Source organism: Poecile atricapillus, chromosome 20 (assembly GCF_030490865.1).
Source record: "Poecile atricapillus isolate bPoeAtr1 chromosome 20, bPoeAtr1.hap1, whole genome shotgun sequence".
Classification (NCBI taxonomy): Eukaryota; Metazoa; Chordata; class Aves; order Passeriformes; family Paridae; genus Poecile; species Poecile atricapillus.
In genome coordinates this window covers 10,683,102-10,703,093 of record NC_081268.1, presented here as the reverse complement: position 1 = coordinate 10,703,093, position 19,992 = coordinate 10,683,102, and the positions used below count along the sequence as shown (strand labels likewise).

Here is a 19,992-nt window from a genome sequence, read left to right as displayed (position 1 = left end):
GCTGATGGCTCCTGGTTATTCCCAAACTGTCATTCCTAGCTAGGAAATGACCATTTTTTACAGCCATGTTCCAGAGCTGGGCTCACTCTGCTCATTCCACACTCCACAGACACATTCCTGCCCATGGTCACTGGTTTGACACCAAGGAGCTGCTTTCCCCCAGCTCCTGGACCATACACAGCGACAGGCAGAGCAGCTCCTGCCACTCACCCAGCACTGGGGCAGCCTGAGCTGGATTTAAATCAACTTATTTCAATTATTTGGGCTGGACATTTGGGTGGCAGCAGCAGCACAACCCACCTGAGCTGCACATGGAGGGCAGAGCAGCCCAGCCCCAAAAAACACGTCCAGGCTTTCTGTGGGTCCACAGCCAGCACGTCCTGGTGACAACAGCAGAACCCCCTGGGACATTCCTGCTGTGTCCCCACAGCACAGCCCTCCTGTCCAGCACACAGCCTGGAGGGGGAAACACCTCCAAACCCCACTGGGGACCTGCAAACCTCAGGTGCCACAGGGTGACCAGCAGAGGAGAGATGTGGAGCTGTGGGAATGGATCTAAAGAAAGCACAAAGGGGGTCTGAGGGAGCCCCTCTGCTCTGGAGCCAGCCTGGGAGAGCTGGGGGGGCTCCCCTGGAGAGGAGAAGGTTCCAGAGAGAGCTCAGAGCCCCTGCCAGGACCTGAAGGGGCTCCAGGAGAGCTGGAGAGGGACTGGGGACAAGGGATGGAGGGACAGGAGCCAGGGAATGGCTCCCAGTGCCAGAGGGCAGGGCTGGATGGGATATTGGGCAGGAATTGTTCCCTGGCAGGGTGGGCAGTGCCTGGCACAGGGTGCCCAGAGCAGCTGGGGCTGCCCCTGGATCCCTGGCAGTGCCCAAGGCCAGGCTGGACAGGGCTGGGAGCAGCTGGGACAGTGGGAGGTGTCCCTGCCATGGCTGGGGTGGCACTGGATGGGATTTGGATCACCCTGGGACAGTGGGAGCTGTCCCTGCCATGGCTGGGGTGGATGGGATTTAAATTCCTTCCCAATCTAAACCAGTCTGTGATTCCATGGCTCCTGGGGATCCTGCAGCTCTTCCAGCCCCAGCAGAATTACTGCACATGTCCATGGGAGGCATTGCATTTTCCAGAGTATTTTCCTTCCCAATCCACACACGTATCCCAGTGCAGAGACTTTGATTTCTCTTTCCTGCTGTTGTTTTGTGGCATTAACTGCCCTCCACACCTGAAGGATTGTATTTTCATTCCTCCAGCTCTAACAACACTTGATGGAAAGCTCAAGGCTTCAGAGCTGCTGAGCTCAAGTGTCCAGCAGTGAGTGAGCACTTGGAAAGGCACCTCTCACTCTGGTGTCCAGCTGCTGGTTCCAGCTGGCAGCCACAGCCCCCCAGGAATGGAAAGTGTGAGAGCAGCAGCCCAGGCCAGTGATGAAGCACTGCAGGCAGCCAGGATGGAGCACATCCCCCAGGCTGAGTCCCACGAGCTCCTGTGGGAGCTGCAGGGCTCTGGGTATTCTAGAAAAGGAACCACTCACTCCTGAACCTGCCTGAGCAGGAGATAAACATGGAAAACTCCTCCCTCAGCTGCTGCATCTGCTGCTTCTGTTACTCTTCAAGCTTCCAAACTTAGATGAAACATACTTCACTGCCTATGAAACATTTCTGTGTAGACCATAGGTTGCTGTATAAAAATACAGCACTAATTTTGGACATCGGTGTAAATTGCATTCACCACTTTAAAAGAGAAATCCAAACAAAACCAAAACAAAAACAAACAAACAGAAAACCCACTTGAAATATGAACACTTTGATATATCCACTTGGCAAAAAGCACTTCTCTACCAAGTTCAGCTCTCATTTTTTCCAGCTATAGCAATATTCTTCCCCCTTCCCCCTGAGATCCTCCATTTAACGGACAAAAAAAGTGTTTAAAACAAAACAAAAGCAACTTTGATTTTCCTTCCTTCTGTAACTCAGCCCTGGAAACTGCAGCTCTTTTCTAGGACCCCCTGAGCTGCTCCCCATCACACAAAGCTACCTTTTCTTTTCACTTGTAGCTGCAAATGCAGAGGCTCTTCCCTTGAGTGCTGAAAGCAGCAGTGAAGGATGGGGGGTGTGAGCTGTCCTGGACATGCTCTGCATCCCGAGGAACTGCTGTGTGCAGCCTCAGCCTTACCTTCCCCAGCTCATGCTTTGTCCACAGAAGCTGAAGGCTTTTCAGCAGTACGAGTGGGTCCTGGCCTGGAGGAGGGGGGAGAGAGAGAGAAAAGGAGGGAGAAAAACAAAACAAAACAGATTTATTGGCTCCGTAGAGGCGGCCCAGACACACTGGGGCATTGTTTCACCCCAGAGAAATCAGCTTCTCCATGCTGGAAGCCAGCGAGCTGCGACTGCCAGTCAGGATTAGTGTGGAAAACCCTGCAGTGTGAAATCCCAACAAAACCACAGCCAGCAGCAGCACAGCTCTAACTGGGCACCCCAAAGCTGGGCTGCTGCTGCTGCTGCTGCTGCTCCTCATCCTGCCCTTCCCAGCACAGGAAACGCTCCTGGACAGGTAACCTGGCCCAGCCCAGCAGGGATGAGCAGCTCTGGCTCTGCACTCAGGCTCCTGGGCAGGCAGGAGGGAGGGAGGGACCAGCACAGGGAGCTGGGTGGGCTCAGGGACAGCAGAGGGGCTGCAGGGGATTCAGGGTGCCTGAGGAACAGGAAAAATGAAAGGCTGCTGTGATGAGTGGCAAGGCCAAACAAAGAGGGATCTAATATTTCAAAAGAAGAACTGGAATTTTCCTCTTACTTTCCGCCTAGTTATTGCAGAACTTGCACTCAGTTGTTTTGTGTGTTATCATTCCTCATACCATTATTCACCACACCAATATTCATCACACACTTCTTCTAAAGCAATTGTTTTGGAATATTTCATTTTAAAAGCAGTAACGTGTTTCCTATCTGATTCTACTAAATTCACGTTTACTTATGAAACCACGACACAAAATATTCTGAATGAAAATCATCTGCAGCATCAACAGTTTAAATATGAAGAATGAATTTGAAAACCTGAATGAACCCTCCGAAACCACTCCTCCTAAAGCACCTCCTCTTATGTTTTCATACAGCCAAAAGAAAAACCTTAAACTGAAAAGGAAACTTCCTTTTAATCACCTTCTGTGTTTTATGATTCCTAAAGAGCTTATTTCCAAATGCTAGATTTCATGCTCAGTATCCCATCACACATCATATTTCAGGTCACAAAAAACTCCTTCAGCTGTGAAAGGCTCTACCTCATCCAGCTGAACTCTGAGGCACTGCATTTATAAAATATTTGAAGTAGCAAGCTGATTACTGGTTGAGCCAAGAGCATGATAATATTCCCATTATCTACTAACCTCTGGGAAACACCAGCCAAATTAAAAATGCCACATTTACAATTCACAAGATAATATTTTCTCTCATCTCTGGTTGTTCTGAAATGTTGAACTCTCCAAACACTGGCTGCTCTCAGCTACTGCTTCTCCTTTGGAAAAAGAAAAGGCTCTCTTTACACCAAAAGAGAGAAAAAGCCAGATCCCTTCTCCCAGTAAATGAGTAAATTACAGTCAGATTGGGTCCATGTCTATGTGCATATCTGCACACTCTCCTCCTGGCCTGACTGCCAAAGAAATTTATACACACACAGGAAAAAAACTGAGAAGGCAGCGCAGTGTGTAACCAAATGCAGCGTAAATCTGAGGTGTAATTAATGCAGGGAACAGGCTGGAATGATACAGGAAATGAGAGCAGTGAGGAGAGCAGTGTTTCACTTCAGATACCACCAATAATTCAACTTCTTCAAAACCTCCGTCAACAAACCCAGCCCTTCTCTCCTGACTCTTTCCTACCTCACCTCCTGCTGCTGCAACCCGAGCTGAGCCAGCCCCACAAAAACATCTCTGCAGGACACAGGTGCCAGCGTGGCACTGGACAGACATGGGGACATGGGGACAGGGACACGGGGGGACAGGGGGACACGGGGGGACATGGGGACATGGGGACATGGGGACATGGGGACAGGGACACAGGGACAGGGACACGGGGACAGGGACATGGGGACACGGGGACAGGGACAGGGACACGGGGACAGGGACATGGGGACACAGGGACACAGGGACAGGGACATGGGGACACGGGGGGACAGGGACACGGGGACACAGGGACATGGGGACACGGGGACAGGGACATGGGGACATGGGGACACAGGGACACAGGGGGACACAGGGACACAGGGACACAGGGACATGGGGACACAGGGACACAGGGACATGGGGACATGGGGACAGGGACATGGGGACAGGGACACGGGGACATGGGGACACGGGGACACAGGGGGACACGGGGACATGGGGACACGGGGACAGGGACATGGGGACACAGGGACACAGGGATGTGGGGACACAGGGACACAGGGACACAGGGATATGGGGACACAGGGACACAGGGACATTGGGACACAGGGGGACACAGGGACACAGGGACACAGGGACACAGGGACATTGGGACATTGGGACACAGGGACACAGGGACACAGGGACACAGGGATGTGGGAACAGGGACACAGGGACATTGGGACACAGGGACACAGGGACACACGGACACAGGGACATTGGGACACAGTCCCTGCCACAGAGCCAGGGCCGGGCTCTTTCCACAGAGCATCCCTGGAGCTCAGCACCCACTCCAGGATCCTCAGTGCAGGGACAGGGACCTGGTGCAGAGATTCCAGAGGAGAAGCTCCAAGGAGACCTCAGAGCCCCTTCCAGGGCTTAAAGGGACTCCAGGAGGGCTGGAGAGGGGCTGGGGACAAGGGATGGAGGGACAGGAGCCAGGGAATGGCTTCACAATGACAGAGGGCAGGGATTGAACAAGAAGAGAAAGAGAAATCTGCTGGTGTCTGCACAGGGCTGTTCCCCTCCTCACCTGTGAGGCTTCTGGGAATCTGAGGATGGGGAACAGTCAGGGGATAAACAGAATATCCCACAAGCAGCTGCTCCCAGAGCCAGAGCTAAAGAGGAGAACAAAGGCACCTCGTGCCCCTGGCTCGTCCCAGCAGAGCGAGGACACTGCAGGTCGTGCTGGACCTGTGTGGAGAGCAGGGGCAAAGCTTTATTCCAACCCAGCTGAGATGGCTCTTGCACTCAGCAGGAAATATTTTACTTCAGGGAGGAGGTCAGGATCCAGAGGCTTATCTTTCTGTGGATCTTTTATCATCTTCCAGACAGACCTGGCTTAACAGAAACTTCTGCCTCAGTGATGCACCTTGCAAGGCACAGGGCAGCAGCTCCTCTGTGGGTCTCTGCTTTGGGTGTACTCTGTTCATGTGCCAACCTGCAGTCCTGAATCACAGAACCAGCCCTGCTGGATGTGTTCTCTGAGCACCAAGCTCACAGCAAGCACACATCACAGGATGGCTGGGGCTGCATCTGCCTCTGCAGCCAATGCTCATCTCATCTTCCTCATTTGGCTCTTCCAGACAAAAGCCAGAATTCCTCAGGTGCCATGAGCCGAGCCCAAACCTTCCTGGGATCACTCTGTGAAACCATTCCTTGGTCTGTGCTGCTGACTACAAATTATGAAAAGCCAGAATTAGGAGCCCAAACAGAAATATGGTGGAGAATGAGGTGTGTAGGCAGAACGTGGAGAAACTGCCCTGCTGGAGAGGGAAAAGGGAAATGCAGAGTGTACTGAAAGCGAGAGAAATTCTTCTAGAAAAGAAGCCAGCCTTTCTCAATGGCAACAAAAATTATTCTCTAACTAAGGGCAAGTGAGATCCTTTCCATTCTGAGAAATTTGAGTTATGAAAACATAAAGGAACCCTCAGCATTTGGCTGATACACGCTCGATTTCTGAGTCAGAAGTTCACATTCTTCTACTGCAGCCTCCCAACTGAAAACAATCCCCACACTTCAAGCACAAGAATAATAAAGCACACATATGCTTCTTATAAAACAATCCTTACAAATAACCATGCCTTTTGTTTTCATAATGGCTAAAATTCATCATTTCCCCCCCAAAAAGCACAGATCAAACAAAATGCACTCTCATTAAAAGAGCAGGCTTGCTTGGCTGAGCACAACAGGCAGTGACACTGCCCTCTTATTTTCTCAGTGGTTTTTGTCAATGGAGAGACTGGAGAGCTGCTCCCCAGGCTCAGCACAGCCCCACCCCAGGGCTCCAAACAGGGCTTTTCCTCCCCCTCCCCACATCAGTCCTGAGAACATCCACATTCCTCTCCCTCCCAGAGCTTACAGACACCTGAGAGACAACAGCATGGAATCCCAGACTGGTTTGGGCTGGAAGGGAACTTAAATCCCATCCAGAGCCACCCCAGCCATGGCAGGGACACCTCCCACTGTCCCAGGGTGATCCAAATCCCATCCAGAGCCACCCCAGCCATGGCAGGGACACCTCCCACCATCCCAGGATGATCCAAATCCCATCCAGTGCCACCCCAGCCATGGCAGGGACACCTCCCACCATCCCAGGATGATCCAAATCCCATCCCATCCCACCCCAGCCATGGCAGGGACACCTCCCACTGTCCCAGGGTGATCCAAATCCCATCCAGAGCCACCCCAGCCATGGCAGGGACACCTCCCACTGTCCCAGGGTGATCCAAATCCCATCCAGTGTCACCCCTGCCATGGCAGGGACACCTCCCACTGTCCCAGGGTGATCCAAATCCCATCCAGTGCCACCCCAGCCATGGCAGGGACACCTCCCACTGTCCCAGCTGCTCCCAGCCCTGTCCAGCCTGGCCTTGGGCATTTCCAGGGATCCAGGGGCAGCCCCAGCTGCTCTGGGCACCCTGTGCCAGGCACTGCCCACCCTGCCAGGGAACAATTCCTGCCCAATATCCCATCCAGCCCTGCCCTCTGGCACTGGGAGCCATTCCCTGGCTCCTGTCCCTCCATCCCTTGTTTTACAATCCCATTTTACACCTCTCCCTCCACACCCATGGCCAGGCACAGCCAGAGGGGGCTCAAGGCCCTGAGCTTGGTGGATCCCCATCCTGACCAGGGATGATGGGTTTGTACTCTTGTGTTCAAAACTGTTTAAACAAAACCCACAGTTTCATCATGCAGCTTTTCTTTTCCTTCAAAAATTCAGTCAGGCTACCCTTACTTCCTTTAGGCACCAGGTCCATTTTTCAGTGATGAAGAGAATTAGGTTTTTTTTTCCCATAAACCAACTTGGTGTTGAGGGAAGGGTGAGGAGCGAGTCACCACTTTCCCAGAAGGAGCACAACAATCAGTGCCCTGGAATGAGCCCTTCTCACACCCCACTGTCCTGCCAAGCTCCCCAGGCCAGGAACAGGAGGATCTGTCACAGCCAGGGTGCCAGTTAATGTCCTTACACTGTGCTAATGGCATTCCAGAGAAATGGAAATTCACTTCAAAAACACCTGAAACAGCATCCCAGAAAATGAACCATTTCTTCTTTCAAATTTATCAATCCTGCAAAGGGGATGAAAACTGATACTATCCAGGATAAAAGGGGAAATGTTTTAATTATGTAAGAGACTGAGACTGCCAGGAACAGCAGCAGCCCCAGAGGACTCAAGAGCAGGATGGGAAAGAACCATCAGATCCAGGGTACTATCACAGAGCTAAAATGATGTCTATTTCTTTGCCTGCAGACATCTCTGGAAATCCCCAAGTTCTAAACCTAACAACGTTAACTGTGAGTCCCAAGCAGTTCCAGATGAAAAAACCCCACCTGGTAATTCTAAAATGCTGTAGCTGCTTTGCTTATGTTGAATAAAACAATTGTTAAACCCCTAAGTGAAAAGAATTTCTCCTTCCCCTGGCTAATTACATCTCAGAGTGGTAGATTAAAACTCCAGCTCTGGTGGATACCCAGCCTGGTTTGCTGCAAGGGTCCTTAAAGATGGGCAGGGACCCCTTCCACAAGAGCAGCACTGACACTCAGCGTTAGCAGAACCTTCAAACAATGTGTTCTTCACCCATATTTCTGCTGCAGCTTTTGAAAATCCCACCCTGAGGTGCCAGGAACAGCTCCAATCACTCCCAAACCCTGAATCTGCTCCCTCCACACACAGAGCTCCCCAGGTCACCTGGAAATGATTGTAGAACAGGCAGGTGCTTTTCCCACAGCCCTGGCTGAAGCCCCGTGTGTCCAGGACACGCTGCAGGTGTCACTCACAGGCTCAGGCAGAACCTTGCCCAGTTCCTCACAGCACAGCCAGACTGAGGCACTGACTGCAGAGCAGCCTCTGATCCCTCCAGTGCTCCAGCACCAAACCCATGGCCAAATAAAAATATCACTGCTGCACAAGACAAAAATAGTGATGGCTGTTCCCTTCCTAAATGTATATAGCTGCAGCTCCTAGATACAATTAAAACCCTTTATTTTTAGAGGTCCTGCACGTTAAAATCCTGGCTGTGGGGAGGCTAAGTGGAAAAGGCAGGATACCTGTGAGCTCAGCACCAATGTGTCTGAAGGGATTTGCTGGTTTCCATGGCGATGGGGAGGGTAAGGGGCTGCCTGCTTCCAGCTCTGACTGACGCACATCTCAAACAATCGCTCTCTTCCTGTTCGTATGGCACAAGAAAAACAGGATGCTGAGAGGTGTTTATCTGAGAGAGCGAGATAAGCAAGCGCACTGCGAGTTCTCAGAGCAGCAGAGTTCACCAATCAGGTGTCACAGACTTTCTGAGGGGAAAAAAAATATCCCACTGCTGCCGTGCTGAACGTGATCAAATTATGCATGGAAAGGTCCTTTCCCTTGGAAGCCCCAGGAAAGCATGCAGAGCTGCTCGATGAGCCCTGAATAGCAATGCAGAGTCTGTTCAGAGTGTGGCACTGAGTTCCAGGCTGAATGGAAGCTCAGAAGCAGCTCAGTGTGTGTGAGATGTGCCACCCCCAGCCCTGGGCACGACCCACGAGGGGTGGGCTGCACACAGTGGGGGCTGCACTGGGAGCTCAGCCTGCTCTCAAGGGCTCTGTGCCCAGCTCTCAGCCACTTCTCCAGCCTCACACCCCACCTGAGGCACTCTGCAGCATTTTCAATGTCCCTCAGTGCCTGAGAGGGAATCTGCTCACTTCTTATCCCAATTTCATCAGTGAAGAAGCTGCAAAGCACAGGCAGTAATTACCTGCTCTCCAATCACCACTGGCACAGCCCAGCAGCACTCTGGGCTCTAGAGCTGAAATGTCCAAAAAGCACAGCAGCATCGTCCAGAGCTGCTTCTGGAGCACGAGAGGCACCTTCACACCCCTGTCCACAGGCTGGGCAAAGCCATGGCACAAAAGCAGGGCCTGCCTGGATATTCTGGAGCTGCCCTGGGGTCCCAGTGGCTTTAATGCATCTCTCTGCTGATTTACAGAATCACAGAATGTCCTCAGCTGGAAGTGACTCACAAGGACCAGGCAGTCCAACACTGGAATTCCAGCTGCACCAGTCCCATCCATGTGGCTACCAAAACGATCCCATCATAGCCAGGAATTGTTACAGCTCAGTTCTCCAAGAACAGGCCTGGTTCCCAGAACCCTGCAAGAAACAAGAGCTGAGCTTTGCCACCTGTGTCATCCCCACTGGAGGACACGGGGTAGGACAGATCTGTGTGAGAAACTGAATTTCTGCTTCATGCAAATTCTGTTTTCCCAGTCATTGCACATATTTAAGACAGCATCAAAGGAACAAAATGGGAACCCAATCATTGTCTCTGGCTTGGCTGGCTTACAGGTCAACTCCCAGCCTTTAATTCTAGGAAGTGAGTGACCACGGAGCCTCCTGACAGCCAAGGGCCCCCTGCTCCATCTGACTCGCTGTTTGTCTTGGAAGGAGCCAGGTTAAGGCTGTCCCATTCAGCCTGCAGCGGAATGTGGGGCGATGGAAAGACGGAAAGACAGACAGAGAGACACTGCAAAGGCTGAGACAAAGCCTGCTGGTGGGATGAAAGAGCACGGAATGAAGGCAGGGCCCAGCCAAGCCAAACAAAGTTTTCCTTGAGTGATTACATCTGCTGGAGAGTCCCCAGCTTGCACTCTCCTTGCTGAGAAATTCTTTTAATTGTGTCTAGGACATTTTAAGAATCCCAAGAAAAGCTCCTCTGTAATCACTGGAGCCCTGAACTGTGTGAACTTTTATTGTGCTGAATGGCCAACAGCTCGCTGCAAACCCCTGCCACTGAAGCAGGGCTTTGCTGAGGGAGAGCCCTGGGGAGTGAAAACTGGTGATAAATCTCCATTTCTTTTTTCCCAAGGCAAAACAAACAATTTAGACAAATTCTTCTCCTTCCCAATGTCTGTATAGCTCAGTGCAAAGTGCATCCAGCAGAAAATGAAGAGAGATCCGTTCTCAGATTAGCCAAAATGAAGTAAGGTTAAATGAGCAATGTGTGGAGCCAAAGCCTGGAGCTCTGTGAAATGGGCAGCTCCAGGGGCCAGCAGGGATGGAGGAGCTCCCACAGCCACCAGAGCCCCCCTGTGCTGGCTGGGAGGAAGGGAACAGTGGGGCAGCAGAGAATGGCTGTACCTGCACCACACAGCACCACAAGGTGCAGGTATGAAAATCAACTCTTGGCAGCCAGAAAGACAGAGAAATATTGAGGAATCTTCAGGGGCTGTGATCTTGCCTTGACCAGACACACTTCAGGTGTTACCTGAATGCCACTGCCCTGGGCTTCACATCACGGGTCCAAATCCCTTTTCCATGGCAAACCTCCCTCATCTTCAGGCCAGTTCTCACAGCATTCACTTCCCTCCACCCCTCCTGATAACCCTGAGAACTGACAGAGTCCAAGCACCTCATTTCTCTCCTTCACAAGCCACACATCTGCCTGCACCCTCAAGCAACTGGGTATTTGTGTTTGCCACCTGTGAGGATCAGTCACTTGAGGCCACTCCAAAGCAAGGACCGATGTCAAAGACCAAATCAAAACCATCAGGGTGGGTTATTAACCCCACAGTCACACAGCCCACCGTGCCACAGGGTGGGTACCCCGCTGAGGAGGGAACAGCAACACATCTGTGCCCTAAAACAGCCACCAAAAGATGGGCTGGCCGTGTTTCCTCAAGCACTTTGGATTAATAGCTGGCTGTATTTCACCACTTGGCCAGTGCCAGGACATTTCCTTGTCTCACATCCACTGGACATGAGCTGCCCAAGAGCTGGCACGGTGCACCAGAGCCTGGCCAGCTCCAAGGGCAGCACTGGCACTGGCCAGGCCTGGGGAACTGCCTCAGCAGGGGAATTACCAAAGGAAGAACCTCTAGAGCTGCTCTCCCTGCAGAGCAGGAGCACTCACCCAGCTCTGGGGTCGGGTGAAGGAGGAGGAGGAGGAGGAGGAGGAGGAGGAGGAGGAGGAGGAGGAGGAGGCTCTCTGTACGAGGCTCCAGCACAGAAAGTTCACTGCAGCTGAGGGGATCAGGGACAGAAGATCCCGAGTACCTAACCCTAATCCTAGTCCTCAAAACTATAGAGGGTTCCCTGAAAACCTCTGGTTTGCTGGGGAGGAGCTTGGGATTTTGTTTTATGCTTATTTGCCTCTTGTTTTTGTCCTGGTAGATAACGTTCATTCCCAGTAACTGTTGACCAAAGTGGAAAAGGAGGATTTAACAATAAAGTGCAAGAGTCCATCACAAGTAATGGCAACCCATGTGCTCTTATGAAACAATAACACACCAACAGAAAATAAATCAGTGCCTTTTAATTTAACAATGTAAATTCCCCTCCCACCTGCTGTGAGTCTCCATAAGGAGAAAAAGCTGGGGTGTATTTACCAAGCTGTCTATCCCAGTCCCATTCTGCACCAGCCTCCTGCCCTGGGGTTAGACTGTAGGACTCTGTCATCTCTTGCACTCGTATGACCTAAGAAAGGGAATGTGGCCTTTTTCCCACAAGCCCAGAGTGAGAACATCATAAAAGCTGAACTTTAGCCCCCTTTTTGGGCAGGCAGCACAATAGCAAGGAGGATGCTGTTACTCCCCAGAGGCTCTGCTGCTGAAAAACATCACCAAGCTCAAGTAAAAGGTCAGTAGTTAGGATTGCATCTCTTGTTTTCTTCAGTTTTCCTCCTCCGTCAAAGGCAGTTCAACATTCTTTGCACACCCCCCTCCCTCCTTCTGAGAAATGCAGGAAGGAAGTGCTTGCAAAATAGTTTAATTTAAAAGAAGGCACAATCACACAGGACAAACCCTGCTGCAGCCTCTGAGCAGGACGTGTGCGCTGCTCGCAGTTCCCAGCGCGGCACAAACGCGTCCCTGCCACGGCAGAGCCATCCCTGCCTGCCCTGGGCTGAGCTCCCAGAGCTGGGCTGAGCTCCCAGAGCTGGGCTGAGCTCCCAGAGCTGGGCTGAGCTCCCAGAGCTGGGCTGAGCTCCCAGAGCTGGGCTGAGCTCCCAGAGCTGGGCTGAGCTGCCAGAGCTGGGCTGAGCTGCCAGAGCTGGGCTGAGCTGTGCCCGTGCTCCCCGAGCACACAGAACATCTGCCAGGGAGCCAGGGCTGTGAGCAGGGCAGTGAGGAGGATGAGAAGGATGCAGGGAGCCCTGCAGGGAGCCAGGGCTGTGAGCAGGGCAGTGAGGAGGATGAGAAGGATGCAGGGAGCCCTGCAGCCTCCCAGGGCACCGCGTGGCACCGTGGTCCTGGGGCAGCACCGTGCTCCTGGGGCAGCACAGTGGCACCTTCTGTCTCTCAGAACTGGTACCTGTTTGAATTCACAGCGTGCTCCTCCACCAAGGCCTGTTACCTGAACCTTGCCAGGCTTTGGGAAGGTATTTGGGAGAGCTGCATTTAACCTGACCCTTTCCTTCACTAGATTTATGTGAAAGAACCAGAGTGGGTGGAAGCAGCTGTTACACTGCATGCCTTTTTGCAAAGAGGAATGTAGAGGCCAGCAGGCAATTCCTGGAAATCTCCTTCATTACCCATCAATTTCTGCTGTATGAACACATATCCAACCTAAACATCATTCTTCCCAGCTCCATGGTGCTTTTGTATCCCTGGGCAAGCAGCACTTGCTATCACAAGCCTCTTTCTTTGTCTTTTCCAAGACTCTGGCAGTCCCAAGGGCTCCCCTGAGCCATGAAGCACAGCAGCCATGTGCCAGGACAGGCTGGCAGTCCCTGCCTGCTCTCCCTTCTCTGAGAGCTCCCAGTGCTCCCAGGCCTGGCACCAACCCCTCTGTGCCCACAGCCTCTCCCAGTGCCTGCAGCAGATCCAGTCCTGTCCCACGTTCCCCTCATTGCTCAAGGCTTCATCTCCAGCTGGCATTCCTGGACTCCATGGGACACTGCCAACAAATCACTGTCCTGTCTCTTCTCTAACCCACTGCTGTCACAGAGCATCTTTAGATGAAGGAAATGACACTGAGATCAGTGCATGAAGGACCTGAGCAGCAGCACAGCCGTGCCCACTCAGGAGGTGCCTCCTTCCAAACAGGATGCTCAGCACAAGCAAACACAATCAGCTCTTTTCTAGAAGGAAATTTTAAAATGCTGCATGCTGGTAATGTGAGCACTTTCCCTGTACAGTCCCACAGCTCCACAAAGGGGAAGATTAAAGCTCTCCCAAAAGGGGAAATGAGAATTCCAAATGGCACCAGCAGCCTGGGGACCAGGGGCTGCAGTGGGACTGAAACCAGGTGCTGAGTTTGGCTTTTTTCATTTGAAAGTTGACAGCTTCAACTTCCAGGATCTACAGCCAGCACTGAGCCTGTGGAAACCTGCTGTTGGCTGGTTCTAGGCCAGATGGGTAATTTTTTTTTTCCCCAAATAATATTATATTTATATACTTACTTATATTATATTATATTTACTTATATAATAATATAACGTATAATAATTTTTATCCCTAAAAACTTCCTACCTTCTTTTCTTTTACACTTGCTGTTGCTCATGTGCATTTCTGATAGATTTAAAAATAAGTGTTAGCACTGCAGAAATGCCTTCTATATACAGCTTGAAAATGAGGGTTCCATAATTCTGCATTCTTTAAAGGCCTTAAATAAAAAAATAATTCTGCTCTGCAGAGTGTTGTAAAGGCATTTAAGGAGCTTAGTGCCCACCTGCTGCAAGCCCAGACAAAGGAGAGTAAAAATGTGAAACAGAGGAGAAGGAATGAGAGAAACCCAGAAAGGCACATGTGGCTGGGAGGAGAAGCTGCTCCTGCAGGAGTCAGCACAGAGCCTGAGCACTCCCTCAGAGAAAATAAAACTCTGATATCTGAACATCCCCTGCTGCAACTGAAGCTGATTCCTTTTGTCCTGTCCCCTGGCACAGGGCAAAAGAGACCAAGCCACCACCTCACTACAGCCTGCCTTCAGGTGCTTGTTGGGAGGAATTCCCAGCTCCAGGTTTGTGAGGATAACAAAAAATACTGAAAAATATAAACCCAAATAGTTGGTTCAAGGAATGGATAAAAACAGGTTGCAGTGCAGATAGGTCTGAAAATATGACCCAAATATTGTAATGCAGCATTTAAACAAAAGCAGTGATAGAGGGAAAGAGATCTCAGTTCAATTCTGAGCCTCTTCTTGGAGAGAATCCTATTCAGCCAAAGTGATCCCCTCAAAGGTGAGGCCTCCACTGCCTTGGTTCCTCCTTCCTGGAGGATGATGAGATGGCTCTGCCCCAGCAGCTCTGCCAGAAGGCTCAGCCTGGATCCATCCCAGCAGTGACATCCACGTGCTCTGCACCCCAGAGCATCCCCAGCTTTGGCCCCACCACCTGCCAGCTCAGCAGAACATCAGCAAACATCAGCCTTTTGCCTTTCCTCCCTTCCTGATTTGTTGAGATGCTTCTTCCAAGGGGAACTTTGATTATTAAGATATTTAATGATAAAGGGAAGGGCAGAAATCGTGCAGTGCCAGCCCCAGCCCCAGAGGAGGCTCCTTGGTGCTGGGCTCCAGGGCTGTGCTCCAGCCTCTCTCCCGGTGTTTATCCCGGCTGGGTGTTTTCCCCTCAGCCCTGGGATTGTTTGGCTGGGCTGGTGATGGATGCTGGACAGGGCTGTGGCTGGAAATGTGCTCCTGAGCCGGCAGGAAGCTGAGGGGCCTTTGCCAGCATTTCCTTCCTGCATACAAGGGGAGGACAGAATGGGAAAAACCTTGGCTGTCTCTCACCATGAGAAAAGGTCTCCCCTTCCAGCTGGATTACAGTAACAATATTTTAATCTTTCACAAGATTATAATATCCTTCCTCTCTAAGTATAGCTCCAGTGGCAGCTCAGAGAATGAAATGAACCAACAATGTAAAACTCAATAGGTGGTGCTGGAAGCTGAACAAACAGAGGTCCAGACTGGAAGATCCCTATCTTCAGCCAGGATATAAATCACCAGTGATCACACCTGTCTAACCCAGGACTGGCCTCCAAGAGCAACCAGGACAAAGCACTTCAGCAGGAGGTGTAAAATGTACATAAGTGACATTTTACATGCACTGGAAATGTGTCCCCCTGGACAGATTCATTCCTGGGCCTATTTCAGAAAGTGCATCTAAACTCAAACCACAACATTTATTACAGCTACAAAAAATAAGGCTGCAATGAGCAATCTATGAATATTCTGACCAGAAATTTCTCATGAGCACCCAGGATGTGTTATAGAGACCTGAAAGTCTTTTTCCCCAAACCCAGCCTCTAGGTCCTTCTGTGGATGATTGATGAATCTCCAGGACATCCTGAAGTGTCATCATCACCTGTTCACAGTGATAGAAGTACATGCTGAGTATTAGAGAATAGATATTTCATGCTACCACAGGAATTTTTCTAAAATTTTCCATTTTTGAGCTCCAGATTCAAAGCCATGGCCAGTGGCAAGGGCTTGAGTGTAGGCAGATGTTCAGAACCCCAAACTGTCCCAGCCACGAGCTTGGGGACAGGCAGAGCAGGGCACACAGCTGCTGGCTCTGAGGACCTGTTCCACTGCTGGCCCAGCAAGGGGAGATCCCAGCAATCCCCTCATTTGGCTGGGCAAGTCTGTAAAAGGGAGGAAGAAATTCTCAGGACTCTTGAGAACAAAAGAATATTTCCCAAACCTGTGAGCAGACAGCTCCTCCTAACAGCCTCTATTTCTGACAAAGGCCTCAGACAAAAAGACCTCACCCATGAACAAAGAGTGGGGAACAATGTGAACTGTCAAAAAATAGCCCTGATGTCAGAGCTGAGAATGCCCCTTGACACTTCCAAAAAAGCTGAGGCTGAGCAGAGCTTGGGAGGCCTCAGGCACAGCCCTGGCACCCTCCTCTCCCAGCACAAAGTGCCAGCAGCACTCGGGGAGGCTCAGCTCCCACTGCCAAAGATGGGGATGAAGAACAGAGCACATTCATGGCAGCTCTGAGCCAGAAGTAACAAAGTGCTGTCCACTCAATCCCTGCAGCAGGGACCCTGACCCCTGCCTTGCTGGGACAGACCTGACAATGCTGTGTGCACATCTTAGTGCAGAGGGTCACCAATTACCACAGCAATTCATGAGAAAACTAAGTAATGGCAAATAGCAGAATGAGTTCTCTAACACAGTAATAAAACCTCTGTGTTCTTCTGAATTGGTGAGAACTTATAAAAAAATATTGCTAGAAAAATTTCCAGCCTGGACTAGAATTCTAAGAATGCTGATTTCCAGATGTAGACAGGAAACCTCAAAGATCCAATAATCTTTATGGCATGCAATTTAGCATTGATTCACACATTTTGCTTTATTTGTGACTCAGCATTCTCCTCCAGTAGCAGTAAGAAAATAAATGGAGAGCAAATCATGCTGAATGAAAACTCACCTGTGGGCTGATCACTTGAGTCACTGTCCTGATTCATTCTCCCAAAGGCAGCACCAGGTCAGGATGGGAGGGAGGTTTGGAGGTTTTGGAGGTCGGATGCAGCCCAAGCTGCTGCTTCTGGAAAGGAAAAGTAGAGTTACTGACAAACTGTGGGAACTTCACCCTGTGTGAGACAGGGAGTATCTCGTGTGTGATCCTTGAATTTAGCAGGAGAGTGGAGAACCTACATCCATGTGCCACTGGACATGTGCCTGAAGATGAGAGAATGCAGGGATAAACTGAATTGGGTCAACCAAGAAGCACTAAAAGTGGCACCTGAGAGCCCATGGGAGGTGAAACAACACAGAGTTAAAAACACAGCTGGGCTCCTGGAATAAACTGAGCTCCAGATTTGAACTGCACAAAGAAGAGTCCCTAATGCTCTTCACTTGAGAAGCCAAACAAAACTTCTGCACAGGGTGAAGAGTGTGACTCGATGATCCTGAGGTCCCTTCCAGCTCAGCAGCTTCTGTGATTCTCTGCAAACCCCAGACCTACCTAACCCCAGTCCAAGCAGGCCATGTGAAAGTGTGCTTCTGCCACAGCTACACAGCTCCTCCTCTTTGTTTGCTTGCCCTTCCACTCATCATCACATCTTGACTGTGGTAGAGTTGGGAACAGAATCTCTGTCTCCCAAATCCCAGTCCAGTGCCTTAACCACCACATCCTTCCTGCTGAATCACACTGCAGGATTGTTTATCAGGAAGGAAATTCCCCCTCGAGAGCACTAACTCTGAGTGTGCTGGTGGAACACAAATGCTTACAAAAACACAAACAGAGAGGCAATAACAACAAGTGATTGAAGTCCCTGGGCTGGCTGGAGGCACAGCAGCACCTTGGGTTTGTTGTGGAGCGATGGAAGCCCCACGGAGCAGGACATGACACAGAATAAGCAGTGCACCCAGGTGGCCTCCCAGGAACAGCCTCCTGCTCTCCACACATGATCTGTGACCCTGGAAGTCTCTCCCCCACATTTAGCACGAGCTCTGTGTCGCCCAGGGCCACTCAGAAGGTTTGGATTCTCAGCAGGCACTGGGAAGGTCACCTTTGGGAGCAAATCTGCCAAGTGCAAGCATTGGATGTGATCCAGAGGGTCAGAATAAACCTCAACATGTGCAAGCAAAGGGCCCTCACTGTCTTTAAGGTCTTTAGCTCCAAAATGAAAAAAAACAACCCAGGGTGTGTATGAGGGGAGGATACCAAAAATGGAATAAATATATTTTAGCCTAGACACAGTTTACCCCATTGGTCTCCTAGGAAACAAAAAGGATTGTAATTCATCCATGATCTGTCAAAAAACACAAATCCCCTGAAATGGCAAATGCATGGTCCAGGACTCTGAAGAATTTGACTCTGCTTGGATGGAGGGATGGATGGATGGATGATGGATGGATGGATGGATAATAAATAAATAAAAAAGAAAATTCAAGTTCAGCCAGTGCCTGCCATGACTCTGGGCCTGTGTGAAGAGCCCCAGGCCACCTCCCCTCCCCTCCAGGGCCCTGAAAGCAGCAGAGCTCCAGGAGCTCCCATCTGGACTTGGCTGCTCAGCACCACAGCAGAAGGAAAGGGGCCAGGACATGACCCTGCCTCTTGTATCAATTCAATTGACTGGAGCTTGTTTTAAGGAGATCACTTCACTTGAATGGAATTTTTATTAAATGATTATTGACTTTTGATAATTGATGGAAGTAATTTAATAATTTCCCACCATTTGTGACATAATAAGGTTCACTGGAAGCACTGAAGGCTCCAAGCAGCATGGCAGAAGCCAGCAGAGCCATGCTGCTCCAGAGAACACCCTCTGCCTCATCAGCTCGGACATTAAAAGTGGAAAGCAGCTGACAAAACATCAACAGATGTCTGTCAAAGTCTGCTGGATTTTCAAGGCCATCCCTCAGCATTGTGAAGCCTTCCAGCTTGACAGGAATGTATTTTTCATGGAAATTCCTGCCCAAGTTCCTAACATCAATAAGCAAATTGTTGTGACTCCAAGGGCATAAGTACAACCTGAACCTCTGGAGGAAGCCCTGGATACCACAGAGTCTATCTCCCTGCGTGCCTGCGGAGTTCCACACCCAGCTCTCCCTGCTCATTTCACTCCTCTTTCCCATCGATCACTTCCAGCCCCTGGGAAAGCCAACCCTGGACACAACCAGGAGACCCGGAGTGGCTCCGGGCAGCGCTTCCGGGGCTGTGCTGGAGCTGGGCTGGCTCTGGCCGTACGGCATCCCCGGAGGCTCGGCGGGCTCGGGCTCAGGTGCGCTCCCGTGTGCGCTGCCTGGTGTTCCCTGTGCGCGCCCCCGTGCGCTCCCCTGTGCGCTGCCCTATTCCCTGTGCGCTCCGTGCGCTCCCTGGTGTTCCCTGTGCGCTCCCTGGTGTTCCCTGTGCGCTCCCCTGTGCGCTGCCCTATTCCCTGTGCGTTCCCCGGTGCGCTCCCGTGTGCGCTCCCTGGTGTTCCCTGTGCGCTCCGTGCGCTGCCCTGTTCCCTGTGCACTTCCCTGTGCGCTCCCCTGTGCTCTGCCCTATTCCCGGTGCGCTCCCCGTGCGCTCCCCGTGCGCTCCCTGGTGTTCCCTGTGCGCGCCCCCGTGCGCTCCCCTGTGCGCTGCCCTATTCCCTGTGCGCCCCTGTGCGCTCCCTGGTGTTCCCTGTGCGCTCCCCCGTGCGCTCCCCGTGCGCTCCCCCGTGCGCTCCCCTGTGCGCTCCCTGGTGTTCCCTGTGCGCTCCGTGAGCTGCCCTGTTCCCTGTGCACTTCCCCGTGCGCTCCCCGGTGCGCTCCCTGGTGTTCCCCGTGCGCTCCCCCGTGCTCTCCCCGGTGCGCTCCGTGCGCTCCCCCGTGCGCTCCCCTGTGCGCTCCCCTGTGCGCTCCCCCGTGCGCTCCCCGTGCGCTCCCCCGTGCGCTCCCCTGTGCGCTCCCTGGTGTTCCCCGTGCGCTCCGTGCGCTTCCCCGTGCGCTCCCCTGTGCGCTCCGTGCACTCCCCTGTTCCCCGTGCGCTCCGTGCGCTCCCCCGTGCGCTCCCCGTGCGCTCCCTGGTGTTCCCGGTGCGCTCCGTGCGCTCCTTCGTGCTCTCCCCCGTGCGTTCCCCTGTGCGCTCCCTGGTGTTCCCGGTGCGCTCTCCCGTGCGCTCCCCCGTGCAGTCCCCCGTGCTCTCCCCTGTTCGCTCCCCGGTTCGCTCCCCGGTGCGCTCCGTGC

The 19,992-nt window shown here is 51.9% G+C and overlaps 1 protein-coding gene across 5 annotated transcripts in view; it reads right to left on the bottom strand.

The window, feature by feature from the left end:
- Positions 1-19,992, bottom strand: part of EXD3 (exonuclease 3'-5' domain containing 3) — a 195,179-nt gene that overhangs the window by 147,991 nt on the left and 27,196 nt on the right. For 4 of the 5 annotated variants that reach the window (XM_058853503.1, XM_058853507.1, XM_058853506.1 and 1 more), the window contains exons 3-4: positions 16,760-16,876; positions 2,173-2,237 (exon numbers count right to left, since the gene is read on the bottom strand). In XM_058853503.1, coding sequence (XP_058709486.1) covers positions 2,173-2,237; positions 16,760-16,796 — 102 coding nt within the window. In that variant the 5' untranslated portion in view covers positions 16,797-16,876. Of the gene's footprint in view, positions 1-2,172; positions 2,238-16,759; positions 16,877-17,296; positions 17,419-19,992 lie in introns of those variants that run through there. The other variant, XM_058853504.1, reaches the window with a different exon arrangement.